Raw genomic sequence first — 20,045 nt, 5'->3', positions numbered from 1 at the left:
CAATCACGTTACAGACCATGTAACTAGGCCTGAGAGTGGAGTGCAACAATATCAGTAGGTTAGTTATTTGTTTGGTAACAATAGTTGTGCCTGATTCAGCCACAAGGGGGAGTATTTGTAATTTGATTTTTGCCCTTTAGCCTCCTGTACTAGTGATTGGCTCAAGCTTTTCCCCTAGCGACCCCAACAGAAAGGCGATTCCCTCTGCCCAATACAACATCATTGTACTGACCAACTGATGAGATCAGTGCTCCAAGGGAAATTTTCAGACGTTGTACTTTTCAGATGACTTTATCAGCCAGTCATATTGAAGTGGTGGAAGCCTGCCCTATCTAACGGGTGTATACTTCCAGACCTTTGCCTAAAGTGGAAAAGATCAACATTGGGCCAGAGCACATTCATGTTCACAATGGCACAATCTGTTGAATCACATGTCCACAGACACGCACCTCTCTCGCCTGCCTCTCAGGGGGGACGTTAATTTAATTTCCGAGCCCCCATTGGCTACTCACCTACACACGGGTCCCCTGTAGTCTCTAATTTCCTTCTGAGGACAGACTCTGAGATCCCTGCAGACAGCAAGATAGGTTTTAATTGGGTAAGGGGTGGGAGTTTCTAATCTTATAATCTACGCCATATGGGCCCATCATGTCTGTCTGTTTTATGGGCTTTTGTCTGATAAATTGCTTCTTGTATCCTCAGTTAACTCTGAGCTCCATGGAAGAGGTATACATAGTGGTAAAATCTAGCTAGACATGACGGGAGCCTTCTAATGTAAATGTCTGTTGTAAATAGAAGGCTCTGTACATGACTGTGCTTGAGTTCTGGGCACAGATGACTCCTGCAGTGTCAAGCCATATTATTTAAAAAAACGTTTTACACTGTTAGGAAAGTGATTGTGCATGTTTGACATTGCAGCCAATGTGATGCATTTTCAGTCAATTGTGACTGAATAATCTACAAATAATATTGAGTAATTATTTATGATGCAAGGTTATTTGTAGATCAGTCAGTCGGCAGTCTCATGCAAGGCTGGCTGCAGTTTCGAACAAGCCCAGTAACTCATTGTTTGACAACCAGGGTGGTACAGTGTCTTGGAGGAGAGGGAGGAGAGGATGGAGTTCAGCAATCATGTGAGGGTGTGTTTCTACATATTATAAATAACTTCTAAAGTGATCCTTCCGCTCTGTCTCTATTCTAGGTTGGTGTGTGTGTGTGTGTGTGTGTGTGTGTGTGTGTGTGTGTGTGTGTGTGTGTGTGTGTGTGTGTGTGTGTGTGTGTGTGTGTGTGTGTGTGTGTGTGTGTGTGTGTGTGTGTGTGTGTGTGTGTGTGTGTGTGTGTGTGTGTGTGTGTGTGTTTTGCACATAGCATGCCGTTCTGTTGTAAATTGTGTTTGTCTGATTGCTAGCAGATGACCCACAGTACTTACGCTGTGACTTCATTAAACTTCAGAGTAGTGGATAGATGCCACAGACGCTGCTTCTGCTGCAGTTTCTCTACCACTGATCTGAGCATGTGTCGTCTGGAGAACACTACTTGAAAAGTTGTAATTGTCATCCACTAAATTGTGTCTATGAAAAGTGAACTGTAGATATATAGAACTTTGTTTCACTAAGATTACTAAAGGCACTACTTCAAACATTATTTCACTACAGAGGTTAACATTAGATCTGGTTGACAGGCTTGAGAGACATTGTTTTGCGTCTCACATTCTAAAACTATTGAAGGCTGTGAAGCTCTGTGTTCACACGAGTGTGAGTCTGTGTGTGCCCTTGACCTTGGCGCATTTGGCAGCTGTAGATTGCTCCCAGGGCAATACCACTATGTTCAGCAACAGCATGTGGCATGTCCTTGGCCCTGGTGTCACAATAGCGGGTACTCTGCTGATGTGCGGTCAACTTTGTCACGCTGTAGTTGCAGCCACAGTCCACCAATGTTGTTATGGAAGGCGTCTTCCTGTCCCCCGGCCTCTATGGGTCTGGACATGCTAAGAGGGGAAATTGAAACCTGGGAAGGATGTCACTGACGTATACACAGGGTGGAGGAAACAACCCCAACTACACTCCTAGGAAAAAAGGCTTCCAAAAGGGTTCTTCAGCTGTCTCCATAGGACAACCATTTTTGGTCCTCGGTAAAACGCTTTTGGGTTCAATCTAGAACCCTCTGTGGAAAGGGTTTTATATGAAACCAATGGGGCCAACCAAAGAACCCTTTTAGGTTCTAGATAGCACCCTTTTTTTCTAAGAGTGTACTGCACAGGAAACAGCAGAGGCCAACTCTCACCAGGGGTGTTTGAGCAGGTATACTGGTCGGTTTGTTGGTGTTCGTGGGGCTACCTTTCACTCTCATACCTTTTCCTATTTATTACTCATGAGGAAGGTGGGTCATTCCACCTCCAAAAACCACAAGAAAGAGTTTTTCTACGGCCACATCTCAGATTGTTCTGAAATTGTTTCTGTTGTTAGAAACAGTTAAGATTAGCATTCCTGCATCAATTATTTTGTTGAAAATTTTCTGAGAAAATAAGTTGATTGCACCCAAATATGCCATTTTAATTTAACGTAACATCCGGTTTGGACCAAGCTTTTTTCTAACAGTGAGCAATCTAGAGAAATTGACAAAAGCCACCCAGGGTCAATGAAGTTGTTAGGTTTATGTCCCATCCTACATCCTACATCACCTGACAGCAGAAACAGCACCATCTAGTCAGACCTGGTAATATCAGTATGTAGGATGGGACATAACTTCAATAACACATTTTTCTGAACAGGGTGGGAAAAAACGTACCAAATTCACTGAGAATACATTACATGAATAACACATTCTCAGAGCCGCAGCTGCATACTAATTTTCCGACATAGAGAACAGATATTGTATACTCATTGTTAGGGTAGTATTGGTGTGGGTGGCTTTCTACAATTTCTTTGAATTCCTCATGTTTAGCTCACTGTTAGAATTGGATGTTAGGTACTTTATTTATTGAATATTATATTTCTCATATAAATGAAAATGGCCAATTTGTGTGCAATCAATTAGCTTAATTTCTCAGCGATCAAACTATATTTCAACAAAATAATGTTGCAGGAATGCTAATCTGTTTCTAACTACAGAAATGATTTCAGAACCATCTGAGATGGTGGGTGTCATGGCTTGTTGATATGACATGGAATGACTCAGGTGTCGTTTAGCACCCTGTTCTTTGCCCATCTGAAAGTGTATGTTGAGTGTGTTTGTTTCTCCTGCAAAGAAGTCTGTGTTATTGTCTGCTTAGAGGATAAAAGAATGCTGTGTCATGGTCCACTTCACTTTATTGCTTTTATACAAGGTTTTGTTCTTGTCTTTTCAGCCTTCAAAAAACTCTGCTGTGAGTCGCTGTGTGCACTGCGTCACAGGAGGGAGATTAAACAACGGTTAATAGTTTGTTTTATCTCTGTACTTTTCCACAAAGCTACAATAATATTCCAGAGGTTTGGTGAAGGGCTATGCACAGGTGAGATGGAAAGTTTTTTTTTTTGGTAGGTTGTGTTCTGAACTTCATAATCTTTCTTTGGGGCTTTCAAGAAACCCCAAATTCTCTTTGGGTCCAAAGAAAAGGGATAATGAGTGTCTTATTTGTTCATGTTGGCTTTTATACAAGCATATTGTTTTTATTTCACATATTGTAGGCCTTATTGTGGCAGTCTCAGAGTATTTATGAGGAAACTCAATGCCCATTCCCTCTGGAGGACATTTTTCTTTCAGTTTAGGGAAAGAACAAGTATTAGTAGAAGAAGAGCTCTTTCTAGCATCACAGTTCCAAGAAGGGAACCATTATTTTTTCTGTCCCTGGCTGTCATATAGCAAGGCGCTCACTTCAGAATGTTTTGCATAGTACTTATTGTAATTGTCATTTCAAAGAATTTTGCTTAATGTTGCAATTAGTGAATTACCATGAAACATGTTTGTGGGTGGGACTGGAGCCAACCAAACTGTAAACAAATGTAAACACATCAGAAAAGCCAAAGGATAGGAAAGAAAACAAAAGCCAAAGAAAGACTAAAGCTATTTGGAAAGCCAATGATTCAAGGAGCCATTTTCCACATCCTGGTGTGGGTTTTCTGTTATCCCTGGCTATCTCGTATGTCCTAACAGACCTGTGGTTTTATGGGGATGTAGATTAATGCAGGGTCAAAGGTGACATTCTCCCTGCTGGACAGTCAGACCGGATTCTTTGAACTGGCCCTGTCTCGTCTCGAGTTACCTCTTCAGAGTTGGGAATTTTAAACTGTTACATTGTGCATGAGCAGAATGCAAACCATTTTGATTGGAGGCATCCGAAGGCTCTTCCCAGTTCTATCCTATAGTTATGTAATGTGAAATATGATGGTGGCAAGGAAAAGGATAATTACTACCATCACTAGCAGTAGCTACACATCCATAACACAAGCTGAAAGTCTGTAGCAAGATAGCCTTGACTCCAGTCGTTCTATGTTTATCCATAGAAACAAACTAGAATATTGTGTGATGTCTGGTAGCACGAGACTAGTACAAAGTTCCTGCTAAACCCTACATATATTTCAGACTGAGTAACCTGATGAAGGTCAGAACTTGATGATCATAGTTAACATAGTTAATACTGTGATTATTACCCTAATTTTACCCTTATCCATCTCACTTCAGCACCAACCCCACTAACTGGCACTAATGATTATTCACAAGACTAGTTTCTTAGTTTAGTGACTGTTATTGGCTTTGATCTATGACCTTGCTTTTGCCCAGCGTATAAAAGCAGCTTTTGTTTCTGCCTACACAGAGACACACTAAGGACAGTGTCTATCACGCAATGAGAAAGTGTCTATTATATAGGGCTCAACACAATGCAGCACAAAGTGGCAATGTTCCTACCACAGAGGTCTTTTGTGTCAACAGTCACCCAAAATACCCAATGCAAAGAACAGTATGTACATTCATGCTCATTTGAATGTACTTTCAACAGCATTTAAAGTGCTGATTAGACTAAAAACTATGGGTTGCCAGAGACGTTTCACGCTAGCCCCAAGTGTTATCGTGTGTGTGTGCATGTGTGTGTGTGACCCCAGACATACCCTTTCCCCCAGTACAGGGTCAGAATTAACTTTATACCCTGAGCAGGACAATAGCTGGACAATAGCTGGACAATGGGAGACGCTTGAGGTCATACTGCAGTCAGATGATCAGTGACAAAAACAAAGGAAACCCCTGGCTTCGACACTAAACCCTAACATGTGCCTTATCTCTCTCTCTCTCTCTCTCTCTCTCTCTCTCTCTCTCTCTCTCTCTCTCTCTCTCTCTCTCTCTCTCTCTCTCTCTCTCTCTCTCTCTCTCTCTCTCTCTCTCTCTCTCTCTCTCTCTCTCTCTCTCTCTCTCTCACACACACACAGACACATACACACACACACACAGGATTTTTGTAGAGTTTGGGCATTTGGGGATTGTCTTCTAATAATTATTCTAGTAAAATAAGTAATCTTTATGCCTCAGAATTGATACCTAGTATAATACCTGATCCAACAACCTGTCAGTTTACCATTAAATTAAGGGATAGGGCGGAATTGACTCTTATGAGCATGAGAGGGAAGGAAGTACCTTCTGGTTTGTTTGAGCCCTAAGTCTAACTAAACCTAACCTTGCTTAGAGGGGTGAGTTATATGTTATTGAGTTACATTTACATTACATTTACATTTAAGTCATTTAGCAGACGCTCTTATCCAGAGCGACTTACAAATTGGTGCATTCACCTTATGACATCCAGTGGAACAGCCACTTTACAATAGTGCATCTAAATATTTTAAGGGGGGAAGGGGGGGTGAGAAGGATTACTTTATCCTATCCTAGGTATTCCTTAAAGAGGTGGGATTTCAGGTGTCTCCGGAAGGTGGTGATTGACTCCGCTGTCCTGGCGTCATGAGGGAGTTTGTTCCACCATTGGGGAGCCAGAGCAGCGAACAGTTTTGACTGGGTTGAGCGGGAACTGTACTTCCTCAGTGGTAGGGAGGCGAGCAGGCCAGAGGTGGATGAACGCAGTGCCCTTATTTGGGTGTAGGGCCTGATCAGAGCCTGGAGGTACTGAGGTGCCGTTCCCCTCACAGCTCCGTAGGCAAGCACCATGGTCTTGTAGCGGATGCGAGCTTCAACTGGAAGCCAGTGGAGAGAGCGGAGGAGCGGGGTGACGTGAGAGAACTTGGGAAGGTTGAACACTAGACGGGCTGCGGCGTTCTGGATGAGTTGTAGGGGTTTAATGGCACAGGCAGGGAGCCCAGCCAACAGCGAGTTGCAGTAATCCAGACGGGAGATGACAAGTGCCTGGATTAGGACCTGCGCCGCTTCCTGTGTGAGGCAGGGTCGTACTCTGCGGATGTTGTAGAGCATGAACCTACAGGAACGGGCCACCGCCTTGATGTTAGTTGAGAACGACAGGGTGTTGTCCAGGATCACGCCAAGGTTCTTAGCGCTCTGGGAGGAGTTCATGAGCCTGATGTCTATTTGGCATGGTTGCATGGGCAGGACAGAGGTGGGGTCTGTCAGAGGTTGAAATAAGATGTAAGGCTGGATCTCTGCATTTAACTACTGACACACTCAAAGGATTGTCAATGCAGGGGGACCCAGGACACTTTAGCCAACATTATAGTGGGGAAAGAAACTGGTCTGTACAACACATCCAGTCCTCTTCGGTGGATTTGCAAGGAAAAGGAGTCTAGCCTCTGTTGGGTAAGTGGGAAAAACTTCAGAGACCGATTTATTCAACATTTGACTATAACATATTTGTCTGCATTCCTTCTTTTTTTAACTCCATTTCTTACTATGCATGTATCCATCATCTAAAAGTCATGTGCTCTACTCCTGAATCAATTAACCAAGGTTGATTACCAGTTGCATTTCAGACACCATTTCTCATTGTCTGCTTGTCACGCCCTGACCTTAGAGATCCTTATTATTCTCTATGTTTGGTTAGGTCAGGGTGTGACTCGGGTGGGAAAAATGATGTTTTCTATTTCTTTGTGTTTTTGGCTGAGTATGGTTCCCAATCAGAGGCAGCTGTCTATCGTTGTCTCTGATTGGGGATCACATATAAGTTGTCATTTTCCTTTTGGGTTTTGTGGGATCTTGTTTTCTGTATAGTTTATTTTTCCTTACAGAATTGTGCACTTTTGTTTTTGTCTTTGTTTGTTGCTTTAGACACAACTAGCTTTTGTGTTCGGTTTATGTTCATTGTTTTTCCCGGTGTTACGTTCTCAAACCTACTATGCTGCACCTTGGTCCGGTCATTTATCATCCGACGATGAGCGTAACACTGCTATGACAGGAGGCACATCACATTGATGCCTTTTGTAAAATGTCTAAACATATCACAGACAGTGTGTTAGGTCATTTTAATTTGATAATATTCCAGTTTACTCTAACATCTATTTTCATGTGTTTTCAGCTTCTTCATAGTTGTTTCATGAGTGTAGTCTATGCATAGGAGATTCTTGTCTAAAAGTTGTGAGTTTTGTTAGCATGCTATCAATTAGGGAGTGTAGCATAAAACAAATCCACCCCTAAGCTTCCCCGCTAGAGAGATTCTTCCTTGGATAAACTACTTCAAACTACAAAACACATTTCCACAACATCTTTGTCATTCCTCTCTGCACTGCACTGCCCTCCTCTCAAAAAACACTCTGTCAAATCCCCTCTGGTTTGCTGAATGATTTGTTCCTGTCAAATAGATTCCTGTCTGGATTTCACAACAGTGGACCCTAGGCCAGACTTCAAAGCACCACACATCTGTGCCTGTAGCTGCCTAGCTGTGTGTGGGTGGCATACTAAGGCACTTATTGCATTGCGGTAAATGCACTCTACTGTGGTCAATCGTTCAATCAAACTTTATTTGTCACATGCTCCGAATACAACAAGTGTAGACATTACCATGAAATGTGTACTTACAAGTCCTTAAACAACAGTGCAGTTCAAGAAGAGTTAGGAAAATATTTACCAAGTAGACTAAAATAAAGGTAATAATAAAAAGTAACACAATAAGAATAACAATAACCAGGCTATATACAATCAAATGTATTTATAAAGCCCCTTTTACATCCACAGTTGTCACAAAGTGGTTATACAGAAACCCAGCCTAAAAGAACAATTAAGCAATGAAGAGGTAGAACCATGGTGGCTTCACTACTACTGTAGTTTCCATCCAGGTGTGTGTTAGTTAGTAGCAATTCCTGGTTACTGCCTGCTCCACAGGGTTTAGAGAGAGGGGAAGGCTTTAAACCATGGACATTCAGTGGCGATAGATCAGACTACAGGCAGATACACCTGGGACTGATGTAAAGCAGGCAGGCCCTGTTTACATGATACGTTACTTTAAGGTATCCCAGATGACTTAAAATGGTCTGGTCTTCTGTGTTCCTTGTACTGAAATTACATCTGTGAACAAGTAAACAGAGTGAGAAAGAGAGCGAGAAATTCCTGCTGTAGGTCTTAACCTGCTTGGTCAGCAGCCATGAGAGACGCTTTCCCCTTCATAAGTTTGACCCTGTCAGGTGAGTCAGCACGGAGAGTCAGTGGTCGCTCCCAACTTTCACAGGAACAGCAGCTATGTCCATAGCACATGGTCAGTGGACATCATGCTTTCTAGGGGGTGAACTGCAGATGTTGGATGAAGTAGACAGCTGTATGCTTTATTTCTGTTTCCTGAAAGATTTGAAAGAGTATGGTCACATAGCTTGTCAATTACTGAGAAGTATCAGTAAGGACTACATTAAGATGACTGAATTATAAGAAACACGCAGTCTAAAAGTAGGATGGGCTCGTTTAAAGTGGACATCCACACTCCTGTAACACGTGGTATTAATATACTAGCTAGCAGTGCTAGTCACCCACATATCTGCTATCTAAACCTACATAAACATAATTCATTGGATTGGTTCCTACATGTGACTATATCCTATTTTAATTTAAAGAACACATTTCGGGGTGATATCCTACCCCTCAGCGAAATTGCAAGACTAAGCCACTATTGTTATTTAAAGGGAGTAATTGTAAACAAACGTCAAACCAAAAACGCTACAAATACATTAGTATGGCTTTAACATACACATAAATATATATTGACATTAATTAGTCCAATGACATATATGTATTACTCCTCATCAAGACGAAGTGACCTAAACATTGAAGTCAATTTCTGAACGTAACCCCCCTTTCCCGTAGAATGGAACGAGCAGTTCTAAACTCGTAGCACACGGGAGCATTGTTTCTCTGCTTGGAACTGGGCGCGATGCGTTGTTGGCAAGAGTGGATTTTCCCGAAAAATGTATTGATTATAATATGTTATTAGCAAGACGACTGGTGGAACATTTCCATCATGAGGAGATATGTATACCAGGATGTCGGCAGATTCTTGTCGTTTTTTGTTTGAAACCACATTAGTGGAATAAACCGTTGTCCTGATCTAGTCGTCTGCTACAGGTCAGATTCCCTTGGTCATCTAGTGAAACTTGTGTTGCTACAGTAGCAAGTAGTGTAACATTATTGCACAGTTCGCAACTGTATCATTCAATTCCAGTTATTGTATTTGGCTACAATGTGATGAGTAAATGCAAGGACTGAAACTAGCTCGTGCTAACGTTGTGCGCGTGTACAACTACGTCGCGTGTTCGTACTAGTTTGTGGTGAATTTGGTATGCATATAATTACTTATTTGATTAAGGAATTAGCGAGTAATGATAATCATTCACATTGTCTGAAACTGGTGAGCTGGTTTGGTTTTACATTTGAGTGTATTGTTCGATTCGTTTTGAGGACAGCATAAACACGAAAACAGGGTAAAATGCAGTCATCGGTATTTTTTGGTCCACAGACATAATCAGGGTTGGGGTGTAATCCGTCACATGTAAATGATTACAAAAACGGTAACTATAATTCGTTACATTACCAGCAAAAAATATTGTGATCAGATTACAGATACTTTTGAAAAACTAGATGATTACTTCAAGGGTTACTTTTAAATTCAGAAAGGATGTTAGCGAAAAACATATTTTAGACTTGTTTTCTCAATGACATTTAAGCATTGAAAAAAAGTTTAAATTTGTTCCACCTGAGCGAGTCTGACCACAAGTCAGAGACCACTATGATGACACACAAAATGTGTTTGATCGATCGCAGGAATAGGCTTTTGAAGGCTACTGTCCAATGGTGCGACTAAAGATTTTGAATTTGAATTAACGCTTGGAGGTGAGGATAACAGCAGTGGTGTACTCTACGGTGATATGGATTTAATTTGTTATTGATATCTACATAGCGCATTGATGTGAATCACACTGCTCTCATTTAGTTATTTGCGCCTTACGGATTGTGGTTGTTGTGGATGGCTGTTCACAAATCTAAATGTGTATTTGAACCCAATAATGGTTGAATTCAAGAAGTTTAAACTGCCTTGCAATCATTGTTTTTGAAACCAGTGGACATCCAGTGAAAAGTACACTCTTGCAACAGCGGCCTATGGAATAAAAGTGGGGCTTTTATTACTCAATCAAATTCATGCTGATAAAATAAAAATCCATAGGCCTAATGGACACATGCTCAAAATCACATTTTTGATAGATTTAAAGGGGCAATCTGTAGTTGCTACATAATGTTTTTGACTTATAGATTATATATATATCTATTTGATTCTTGAATAATATAATTTATAATGCCTCATGAGCTAAATTCAACTGTCACACTCCATGAGAACTCAAAATATCATCTTGTTTTTCTCAAATGTTTGTAAATGTGAACAAACACTGTATAGATTCATAACATGGTTAAAACAATACTTTTGATATCGTGGATGGTCAGTCCTACCATCCGTAGTTCTGTTTATTAATCTGAGAGTGGTTACATTTCTCCAGGCCCATCCCTCAGCTTTTTACCAAAACAGAGGCGGGGCGGCGATTTTGTTATTGTTTCATCTGTGGATTTGCCCAATAAACAGCTGCATATTATCAAGATATCAAAAAGTGTCACCAACAAAAAGGTCAACAATAGGTCTATAGCAAATGCAGCATAAGGCATTAATTTTTCACATGTAAAATAGCACTTTTCAGTAGTGCTCAAAGCATGCCATGAGTGCAGCATTTATTTTTTAACTGGAATCAATGAGCCCAATCAGTCCTCCATGACCACAAAATCATAAACATCAGAGTAGTGCTGGTTAATAAGTACTTAGTTTTGGGGTTATGCTCAGGTAAATCAATTTGTCTAATCTATACTTCCATATTTCCAAATCCTATTCTTGAAGATCAAGGGGTATAATATTTATTTGAATGACTGGAATTCTGATAGACTTTGGTTTTTAATGTAAATATATAATCATATTATTTTTATATGTAGTAGAAAGCAATGGGTTAGAAGAAGCCTACATAACCAACCCATAAAGTAACATTTTACATCCATATATGACCAGCTATGTAAACTTTAATGTTAATTTATCCTGCAATAGATTTTGTTCAATTGGTAACATACATTTTTGTCTTCTTCTAATGTGTCTTAAGGGGAAAGATATCTAATAGTAACGGAATGTAATCAGATTACATTACTGAGTTTGGGTAATCCAAAAGTTACGTTACTGATTACAATTTTGGACAGGTAACTGTAACGGATTATATTTAGAAAGTAACCTACCCAACCCTGGAAATAATATATTATCTCCCCATGCATTGTCAGACAGTTTTGTCTGTCTTTTGTTTGTGTTATTTACTGCAGGGCTACATGACCTTCCAACAATGTTAGTATGAAGAGTAGTACCAAAATACTCTCTTACATTTCAGAGATATCCTACAAGCTAGCCCTGTCATAATGGTTGGCAATCTCCTACCATATGTGTGCCAATCAGTGTTGTGAAAGGAAGTTAATGTTGATTTGAAGTTGAAAACACACACACTCTTGCTCAAGGCATATTATTACATAACACAGTTAGAAATGGTTTGTGAGGGCACCTGGAGAAATGTATATTAAGTAAACATGCCATTTCATACAGTAAAAATAGCTCTCTTTGTATCACTGCCAAATTATATAGTCTACAGAGAAACTGAGTAACTGGAGAGGCTCATTTCCTAGGCTGTGATTGTAAAGAGCTACATTGACATTGTGTCTCTCTTCCAGGGCAGAGAAGGTGGCCATGGGGGTAGCGCCTCACTCTCTCCTGGCCCTGACTGGCCAGCTGCCCTGGCTGCTGCTCCTGGCTCTGCTCAATCCCTGGAATGTCCTCGGAGTTGAAGAACTGAAGCCCACTAGATGGCCCATGTTCTCCCAGAAGCCTTTGCTCCTCGCCTGGAATGCCCCGACAGAGGACTGCCGCCCCCGGCATGGTGTGCGTTTCCCGCTGGAGCAGTTCCAGATAGTGGCGTCGCCCAACGAGGGATTTGTCAGACAGAACCTCACCATCTTCTATAAGGACCGGTTAGGGCTGTATCCGTATTACGAGCGGGACGGCACCGCGGTGAACGGTGGGCTCCCACAGGCCGCCAGCCTCACGCAGCACTACAAGAAGATGCCCGAAGGTGTTCACAAGTACATAAGTGAACCAAACGCCAAAGGCCTTGCCGTCATCGATTGGGAGGAGTGGCGTCCGCTGTGGATCCGCAACTGGGACGTCAAGGACGTATACCGGAACCAATCCCGGCAACTGGTGGCCAACAAAAACCTGGAGTGGCCCCTGGAGCGCGTGGGGAAAGTGGCCCAGCAGGAGTTTGAGCTGTCGGCCCGGAAATTCATGCTGGAGACCTTGCGGCTGGCCAAGAGCCTGCGGCCCAACCAGCTGTGGGGGTTCTACCTGTTTCCAGACTGCTACAACCATGACTACCGAAGCGGCCTGGAGAACTACACTGGTCGCTGCCCTGACGTGGAGGTGGCTCGCAATGACCAGCTGACCTGGCTATGGACTGAGAGCACGGCCCTGTTCCCATCTGTCTACATGAGCACAGTGCTGCGCTCCACCATGTTTGGACGGCAGTTTGTCCGCAACCGGGTGAAGGAGGGGATGCGTCTGGCATCGGCAGGTGACACGCTTGCACGGCCTGTCTTTGTCTATACCCGGCCTACGTATGCCAACGAGCTGACTCCGCTGACTGAGGTGAGAGGGCCCATGTTATAGGCCTGATTCTGTCCCTATACTGTAGATATGATTAGCCTTCTTCATCATGACCATAACTTGTGCTATGCAGAGACCTGATATTCCAGTAAGAAATCAATCAGACACACTATAGCTTTGAAATTCTCAGCTGCCTCTTACCACAACTGTTTTTTTGTTGTTGTTTTTTGTCGATAAAGTGTGTCTGTCTGTGTGTGAGACTGAATTAACCCTGATGTAAACTACCGGTCAAAAGTTTTAGAACACCTACTCATTCAAGGGTTTGTCTTTATTTGTACTATTTTCTACATTGTAGAATAACCAAAAATGTGTTAAACAAATAAAAATATATTTTATATTTGAGATTTTTCAAATAGCAACTCTTTGCTATATATTTTGATTTGTTGAACACTTTTTTGGTTACTACATGATTCCATATGTCTTATTTCATAGTTTTTATTACATTTACATTTATGTCGTCACTATTATTCTACAATGTAGAAAATAGTAAAAATAAGACGTATGGAATCATGTAGTAACGAAAAAAGCGTTAAACAAATCTAGTTTTAACATGTTAACCAAGAATGCAGTCCCCTCTGGTCTTACAAGACAAGTGTTACTCTAACAAGGGCCTAAAAATAGAGGGCTGATGGTTTTACAGACACAGATTAAGCCAAGTCCTGGACTAAAAATAATTCTCAATGAAGATTCTCTATTGACCATGGTATTTATTTCAGGACTAAGCTTAAAGGGATACTTTAGGATTTTGGAAATAGGGCCCTTTATCTACTTCCCTAGTCTGATGAACGCGTGTATGCCATTTGTATGTCTCTGCGTGCAGTTTGAAGTAGGTTGTTAATTACTCCTGCTAGTAGATACCCATAGACTTACAGTCATTGTGCTAACACTAGTTAGCTTTGGCTCACGAAACTACCTCAAATTTCCTTCATACTAGACACAGACAAACAAATGGTATCCAGGAGTTCATCTGACTCTGGGGAGTAGATAAAGGGCCTCATTGACAAAAATCCCAAAGTATCCCTTTAACTTGTGTCCGGGAAGCCGGCCCATGAGGATCTGAATGCTTTGTTGTCTGGATCGTATAGTGTTAAAGAAAGCCAGGCTAATATGTCAGGGCTAAATATAGAACATTCACATGTCCACACACACTCCTACATGACCAGGCTTCGCATGTCCAGCAACACAGAGTTGCCTGTGTTTCCCCAGAAACCTAAATATGTCTCTCTGCGGTTTCTACACCAAATATCATTACCTTTGGCCAACCTTCCAATAACACGCACATGCACTAATCTGGAGTACACACACACACCCATTGCGCACAAAATACTCTATCTCAAGCAGCAACTGATTCTTACCCACACCAGAGTCATGAATGAATTGATTAGGCCATAGTAGAGCCTTTAGCCTAGTCTAAATAATTCCCTTTGCTCTTTACTGTCCAGCTTTTCTCTGTTTAGGAGAAATGCAGGAAGGAAGACAGATTGTCTCCAAGTTCAAGTGAATTTCGTGTGTGTGGTGTGTGTGTGCGTGCGTGTACATGTGAATGTACTGTTTAACCACTCTGTTGAAAACCCTTTGGAAAAACTCCACTGCTCGTCTGAAGAGTGACGTTTGTTTGCTGGTTCCCATTTCTGTCAGCAGTTTACATTACATTTCCTGCAGCTGTTTCACCAAGGGATAGAAGAGGGGAGTTAGACAAATTCACTGTAGTAGTGAGTCAAAAGACAATTGGAAATAGATTACTGCCTGAATAGATTTAAATGAGAGGTTAGTTGTGTGTGTGCTGAAGAGGTGCGTTTGGAGAGGTTGGTACTAATGTGTGTGAGTGTATGTGTGCAGTGAGGTTTGTTGTGTGTGGATGAATAAATTGCTGTTAGGCAGCCTGGGCATCAGTGTTTACTTTCCCACTGGACCACTCTTCACACAGACACACTGGAGGAGGGAGGGAGAGACAGAAGGTGTGTTTATAGGATTATTCTGAATGAACGAGAGATCATGGTTAGCCTATATATTGTATCGTGCTTAATTTCTTACTTTGAGTGTGTCTGAAGTCTCCATAAGGATGTGTCGGAGTGAAAGGATGTGCGTGGGAGTGACACATCTGACTGTGTGTTTAAACCAGGGAGTAAAGAGATATGTGTCAGTTCCTCTGACATTCTGTTCTGAATCACCATCTTTTCCATATAATGTGACCTCATCATCTACATGAAGGGTGTAGGTCAGCTCAGCTGGTCAGTGTTAAAGAAATGAATAAATGATGTGTGTGCTCCTGTTCATAGAGGGTGGTGCGTGTGTTTCAGATTGATGGTGCGTGTGTTACAGTTAATGTCACTGTAGTCAGCCACTGCAGACTGACTGAACTACAAATCACCTGACGTCATGATGACAACTCATTATGATTTGACGGGTCATCGCCAACTGCAATGTAGTTGATCTCAAACATGGCCAGTATGTTCATAATGACCTGCCAACTTCCATACTGAACTTGTGTGTGTGTGATTGTGTGTGTGTGCAGACAGACCTGGTGTCCACTATTGGGGAGAGTGTAGCCCTGGGAGCATCTGGGGTCATCATCTGGGGAGATCATACCTACGCCAGCAGCAATGTGAGTGTTCTCATCACTCAAGCTGTTTAATCATTCAATATTATGCATAGCCTAGTTTGAGTCCTCTGTCTAATGTTCCCCTCTGTAACATACTTATGGCTGCAGCAATGGGAGTGTTCTCCCTGAAGATTCCCTATTCCCAACATAATGACTCAAACTATGCATAATCTATGAATGTTCAAATTGGGGTGTTTCCCAAACGGCACCCTATTCCCTTCGTAGTGCACTAGTTTTGACCAGGGCCCTGTAGAGAATAGGTTGCCATTTGGGGGACACACCTATTTGATCATTCATAGATTATGCCTAGTTTAAGTCATCAGTCTGGTGTTCCCCCCTGTAGCTACTATGTAACGACTATTTCCTGTCTATCCACATTAAATGCTAACATGTGTTGGTGTCTCTGTTTGCCCCGTATCACACTTGACCTCCAATTCTCCACTTTGTTTTTGTCTGAGTTTTTCATTTCCATTCTGAGTCTGTGCCTCTGTCTCACTCTGTGGGTATATGTGTGTGTCTCGTGTGTGTGTGTGTGTGTGTGTGTGTGTGTGTGTGTGTGTGTGTGTGTGTGTGTGTGTGTGTGTGTGTGTGTGTGTGTGTGTGTGTGTGTGTGTGTGTGTGTGTGTTTCGCTGTATGTATGTGTGTCTCTCTCTCCAGGCCAGCTGCTCCAGTCTGAGTGAGTACCTCCGGGGTCCACTAGGCCGGTACCTATTCAATGTCTCCACAGCAGCAGAACTGTGCAGTCAGAAGTTGTGCGGCTTCCATGGCCGCTGCCTCCGCAAACACTCAGACACTGATGCTTACCTGCACCTCAGCCCCCACACCCACAGCATCAGCAGCCAGGGGGGGAGGCTGAAGGTGACTGGGCAACTAGGCCAGGGGGAGCTGGCTGGGTACCGTCAACACTTCCAGTGCCAATGTTACAGTGGGTACAAGGGCGAGGGCTGTGCCCAGAGAGAGCTGGGGAAGAGTGGTGCTGCCCCTGTCTGGAAAGTCTGGTCTGTACTGACTCTGCTGCTCCCTCTGGGGCTTCTCACTGTGCTCCACTGAGGATGGGAGGAGCAGGAGCTGACACTGTGCAATATGGGGGAAGCCACCACCACCACACCTTGATCCTGGTTCTAGTCCTGGCCTCTACTGGTGCTCAGGGGGCTTCCTGGTCAGGGATGGGCACTAGCTGCTCTGTGGGACTGATCCATGGAGGAGAAGACATGGGAGTGCCTGCTTCTCAACATGATGGAAGGAAGGAGGGGACTGAAGATACCCCTCAGTACCCTTCAGGGACAGCATTTGAAGTGGGCAAAACAGGCCTTCTACTTTGACTTGATGTTTTTAGGGAGTGGGTGCGCTGCAAGTGTGGCAGAAATGAAGGTCCATACTGTAGTGATCTATCCCTCCCTTCACCAGAGCTGGAAGACATCTGGAGCTAACAGCCAGAACTAGAACTAAGATGTCTGCAAGGTGTATGAATGCTAACCAGCTGTATTATTGAGTTTGTGTGTGGTTTTAAGTAAACTGTCATTAGTTAGAAGTGTACCTGGGTTACTAGTTAGACAGTAGTTTGTTAGAATATGCCTCTAGCTTTTTACTCATGTTGAAACTTATGAGGGAATTGAATCTTCAACATCAGAGAAGCTAACGCATCACACAAGAATGCTACTTTTCTACGAAGAGACTCCTACTGTGAAGATTCTGTCCAAAGAGACTTGTGCTGTGCACACCTCTCGGTAGACGGCTACCCCCTCACCCAGTTCTGTTCTGGTCCAACTGCAGATACGGCGAGGAAAATCAACAGCAATCTTTTTGTAATGTTCTCTTTTTCTATGGTCTTATTTTTTTATGCCTCTAATGATGCTGTGGAAAATAACTGGAATATTTGGAAAAGACTGCTTCATGTGAATATTCATGACCTTCAGTAAAGCTTAGCATTGTGGCAAGGAACTCATTTCATCTACATCTACTGTGTCGTACGCTGACTGCTTTTGCAACACTTTAGCACCTCAGTCACATTAACAAGAAACGACTCATCTAAGAATGTGTAAGAAGTGTTTGTAGTCCACAACATATTCTTTGACATTTGTAAACACACCACTCATCTACACAGATGACAGTGCGAAGTGCCTGTCCAACGAGTGTGTTTGGCCTAACGTGTCTGTGGTCATCATCCTTATTGTCATGATTCTTATTCTGGGGCATCTACATTTTCTCTGTGTTGATGTTTTCTGAGTGTTTGTGAGGATTGTAAACCAAAGCTGAAAGCACTTTTGCTCATTGTGTCTTTACTCTATTCTGCCTTCTGTTGCCTGAAACCAAATTCCTAAGAAAATGGCTTTGTCCTCTCGTAGGCTTCTTCAGGGGGCCTCCAGGGGCCTCAGTGAGGGTCTATCGTTTTCACTGCTCTTATTTATGTCCCAAACATGCTTCTCATTTACTCTCCTACATGTACATTGGATGTAATTGTAATTAAGTGTAATTAGTCATTTCTTTTTATTACATTAAACTTGAAATATGAGAAGGCTCTCAATGAATTTGTATCTTGGAGCTGTTGTGCTGCCGTTATTAACATCATGGTGGGTCGGAGTTCACAATCACATACCACGTGTTGCAAACACAGTGAGCAGTTTGACATACATTTTGGAAAAGCATGTTTTAACCATTCATGGTCAGTACAGTGACAAGTTGTAGTTGGATTTAATGGCATCAGAAAAGGCCATACTTAATCAGTTGCACAACTGGATGGATTCACCCAACCCAAAGTTGGATTCACCCAAAGTGCAGGGGGCTGCCTTAATCGACGTCCACGTCATCGCCTCAGGCGCCCGGGGAGCAGGCTGCAACGTGCCTGGTAAGGTTTTCACGTGAAGGCCTTTGCACCTTGGTAACTTGCTCTCCTGAGTCACCTACCTCTGTGTCTTGCCAACATTTCACTTTTCCTCTTTTTCCCCTCCGTTTTTGGGAATCTCTTCCAAGTGTAAGGGGGGTATTCTCATGGTGCCAAAAGCAATATTATTGTGCTAGGAGTACAGAGAAAGCCTTGTTTTATAACTAAAACCAGACTTCAAGCCCCCCCAATCTTCGAGTTCCGACCCTCCAGGAGGAAGGGTACTGCTGTTCACTCATTCAACAGCATCCACATTTTGTAGCACGTGTAATACTATTGATGCGTGTACAGTTGGACTATTAAAGGCAATGTGTGGCCAAGATGTGAATTCCATAAATCAATAGACTGTGAATGCAAGACTGCTGTTACTCTAGTTCACATATGTCAGAGTCAAGGCCCGCGGGCCACATCCGGCCCGCGAGAAGGTTTTTTACGGCCCCTGGGATGATCTTGATTTATTATTAGAACCGGCCCGCAGACCGCAGCAAGCCGGCAGCCCGCAGATCTTTTACACGCACCAATACTACATTTCCCACAATGCAACGGTGACGCACCGAGCAGTAGGCTGCTTCATTTCAATATTTATTGGCACAGCAGTTGTCAGCATCACAGTAAAATTAACTTTCAGATACCCATCAAAAATGGCAAAACGGAAGGTGGACACTGAGAACCGGGGGTTTCAAACAAGGTGGGAGTCGGAGTATTTGTTCACGGAGGTAGCTGGAAAACCTGTGTGTCTTCTGTGTGGAGAAAGTGTGGCGGTACTGAAAGAGTATAATCTGAGACGACATTATGAAACGAAACACGCGGACAAAAACAAGAATATGGACATGGAACAAAGGCTACAAAAGGCAGAGGAATTAAAACGAGGCCTCAAATCTCGACAGGCTCTGTTCAAAAAAGCCAAATCACAAGGCCAGGCTGCTGTCAAGGCCAGTTTTATTTTGGCAGAAGAGATCGCTAAATCAGCCCGGCCATTTACGGAGGGGGATTTCATCAAAAACTGCATGATTAAAGTTTGTGACGAAGTTTGCCCAGAAAAAAGGCAACTCTTTTTAAATGTGAGTCTGAGCAGAAACACCATTGCCGAGAGAGTAGACCAGTTGTCCATCAATCTAAAAGAGCAGCTTGTGAAAAAGGGAAAAGATTTCATTGCATATTCCTTGGCTGTGGATGAGAGCACCGACATTTCTGACATTGCCCAGTTGTCAATTTTCATCCGCGGAGTGGACTCCAGCCTAAGCGTGACAGAGGAGTTTTTGGCTTTACGTCCTATGCATGGCACAACTACGGGGCATGATTTGTATGAAGAGGTGTCAAGATGTGTAAATGAGATGGAGCTGCCTTGGGAAAAACTCGTGGGTTTGACAACCGACGGAGCACCTGCGATGTGTGGACACAGGAGCGGACTGGTGGCCAAGATACG

At 42.7% G+C, this 20,045-nt stretch overlaps 1 protein-coding gene across 4 annotated transcripts; it reads left to right on the top strand.

The window, feature by feature from the left end:
• The first annotated feature begins 6,591 nt into the window (after positions 1-6,591).
• LOC124027884 (hyaluronidase-2-like) lies at positions 6,592-18,953 on the top strand. Of its 4 annotated transcripts, none has more exons than XM_046340119.1 (4): positions 6,592-6,726; positions 12,148-13,117; positions 15,651-15,740; positions 16,396-18,953. In XM_046340119.1, exons 2-4 carry the CDS (start codon positions 12,164-12,166, stop codon positions 16,786-16,788), a joined length of 1,437 nt encoding a protein of 478 aa, XP_046196075.1. In that variant the 5' UTR covers positions 6,592-6,726; positions 12,148-12,163; the 3' UTR covers positions 16,789-18,953. The 4 variants fall into 4 exon arrangements, with proteins under 4 accessions (XP_046196075.1, XP_046196073.1, XP_046196078.1 ...); XM_046340117.1 differs by lacking the exon at positions 6,592-6,726 and adding an exon at positions 9,259-9,471; XM_046340122.1 differs by lacking the exon at positions 6,592-6,726 and adding an exon at positions 9,494-9,914.
• Positions 18,954-20,045: the final 1,092 nt, after the last annotated feature.

This window comes from Oncorhynchus gorbuscha, linkage group LG03 (assembly GCF_021184085.1).
Source record: "Oncorhynchus gorbuscha isolate QuinsamMale2020 ecotype Even-year linkage group LG03, OgorEven_v1.0, whole genome shotgun sequence".
NCBI classification, from domain to species: domain Eukaryota; kingdom Metazoa; phylum Chordata; class Actinopteri; order Salmoniformes; family Salmonidae; genus Oncorhynchus; species Oncorhynchus gorbuscha.
The sequence above is the reverse complement of the archived record's forward strand: the minus strand, read 5'-3'. Positions and strand labels throughout refer to the sequence as shown.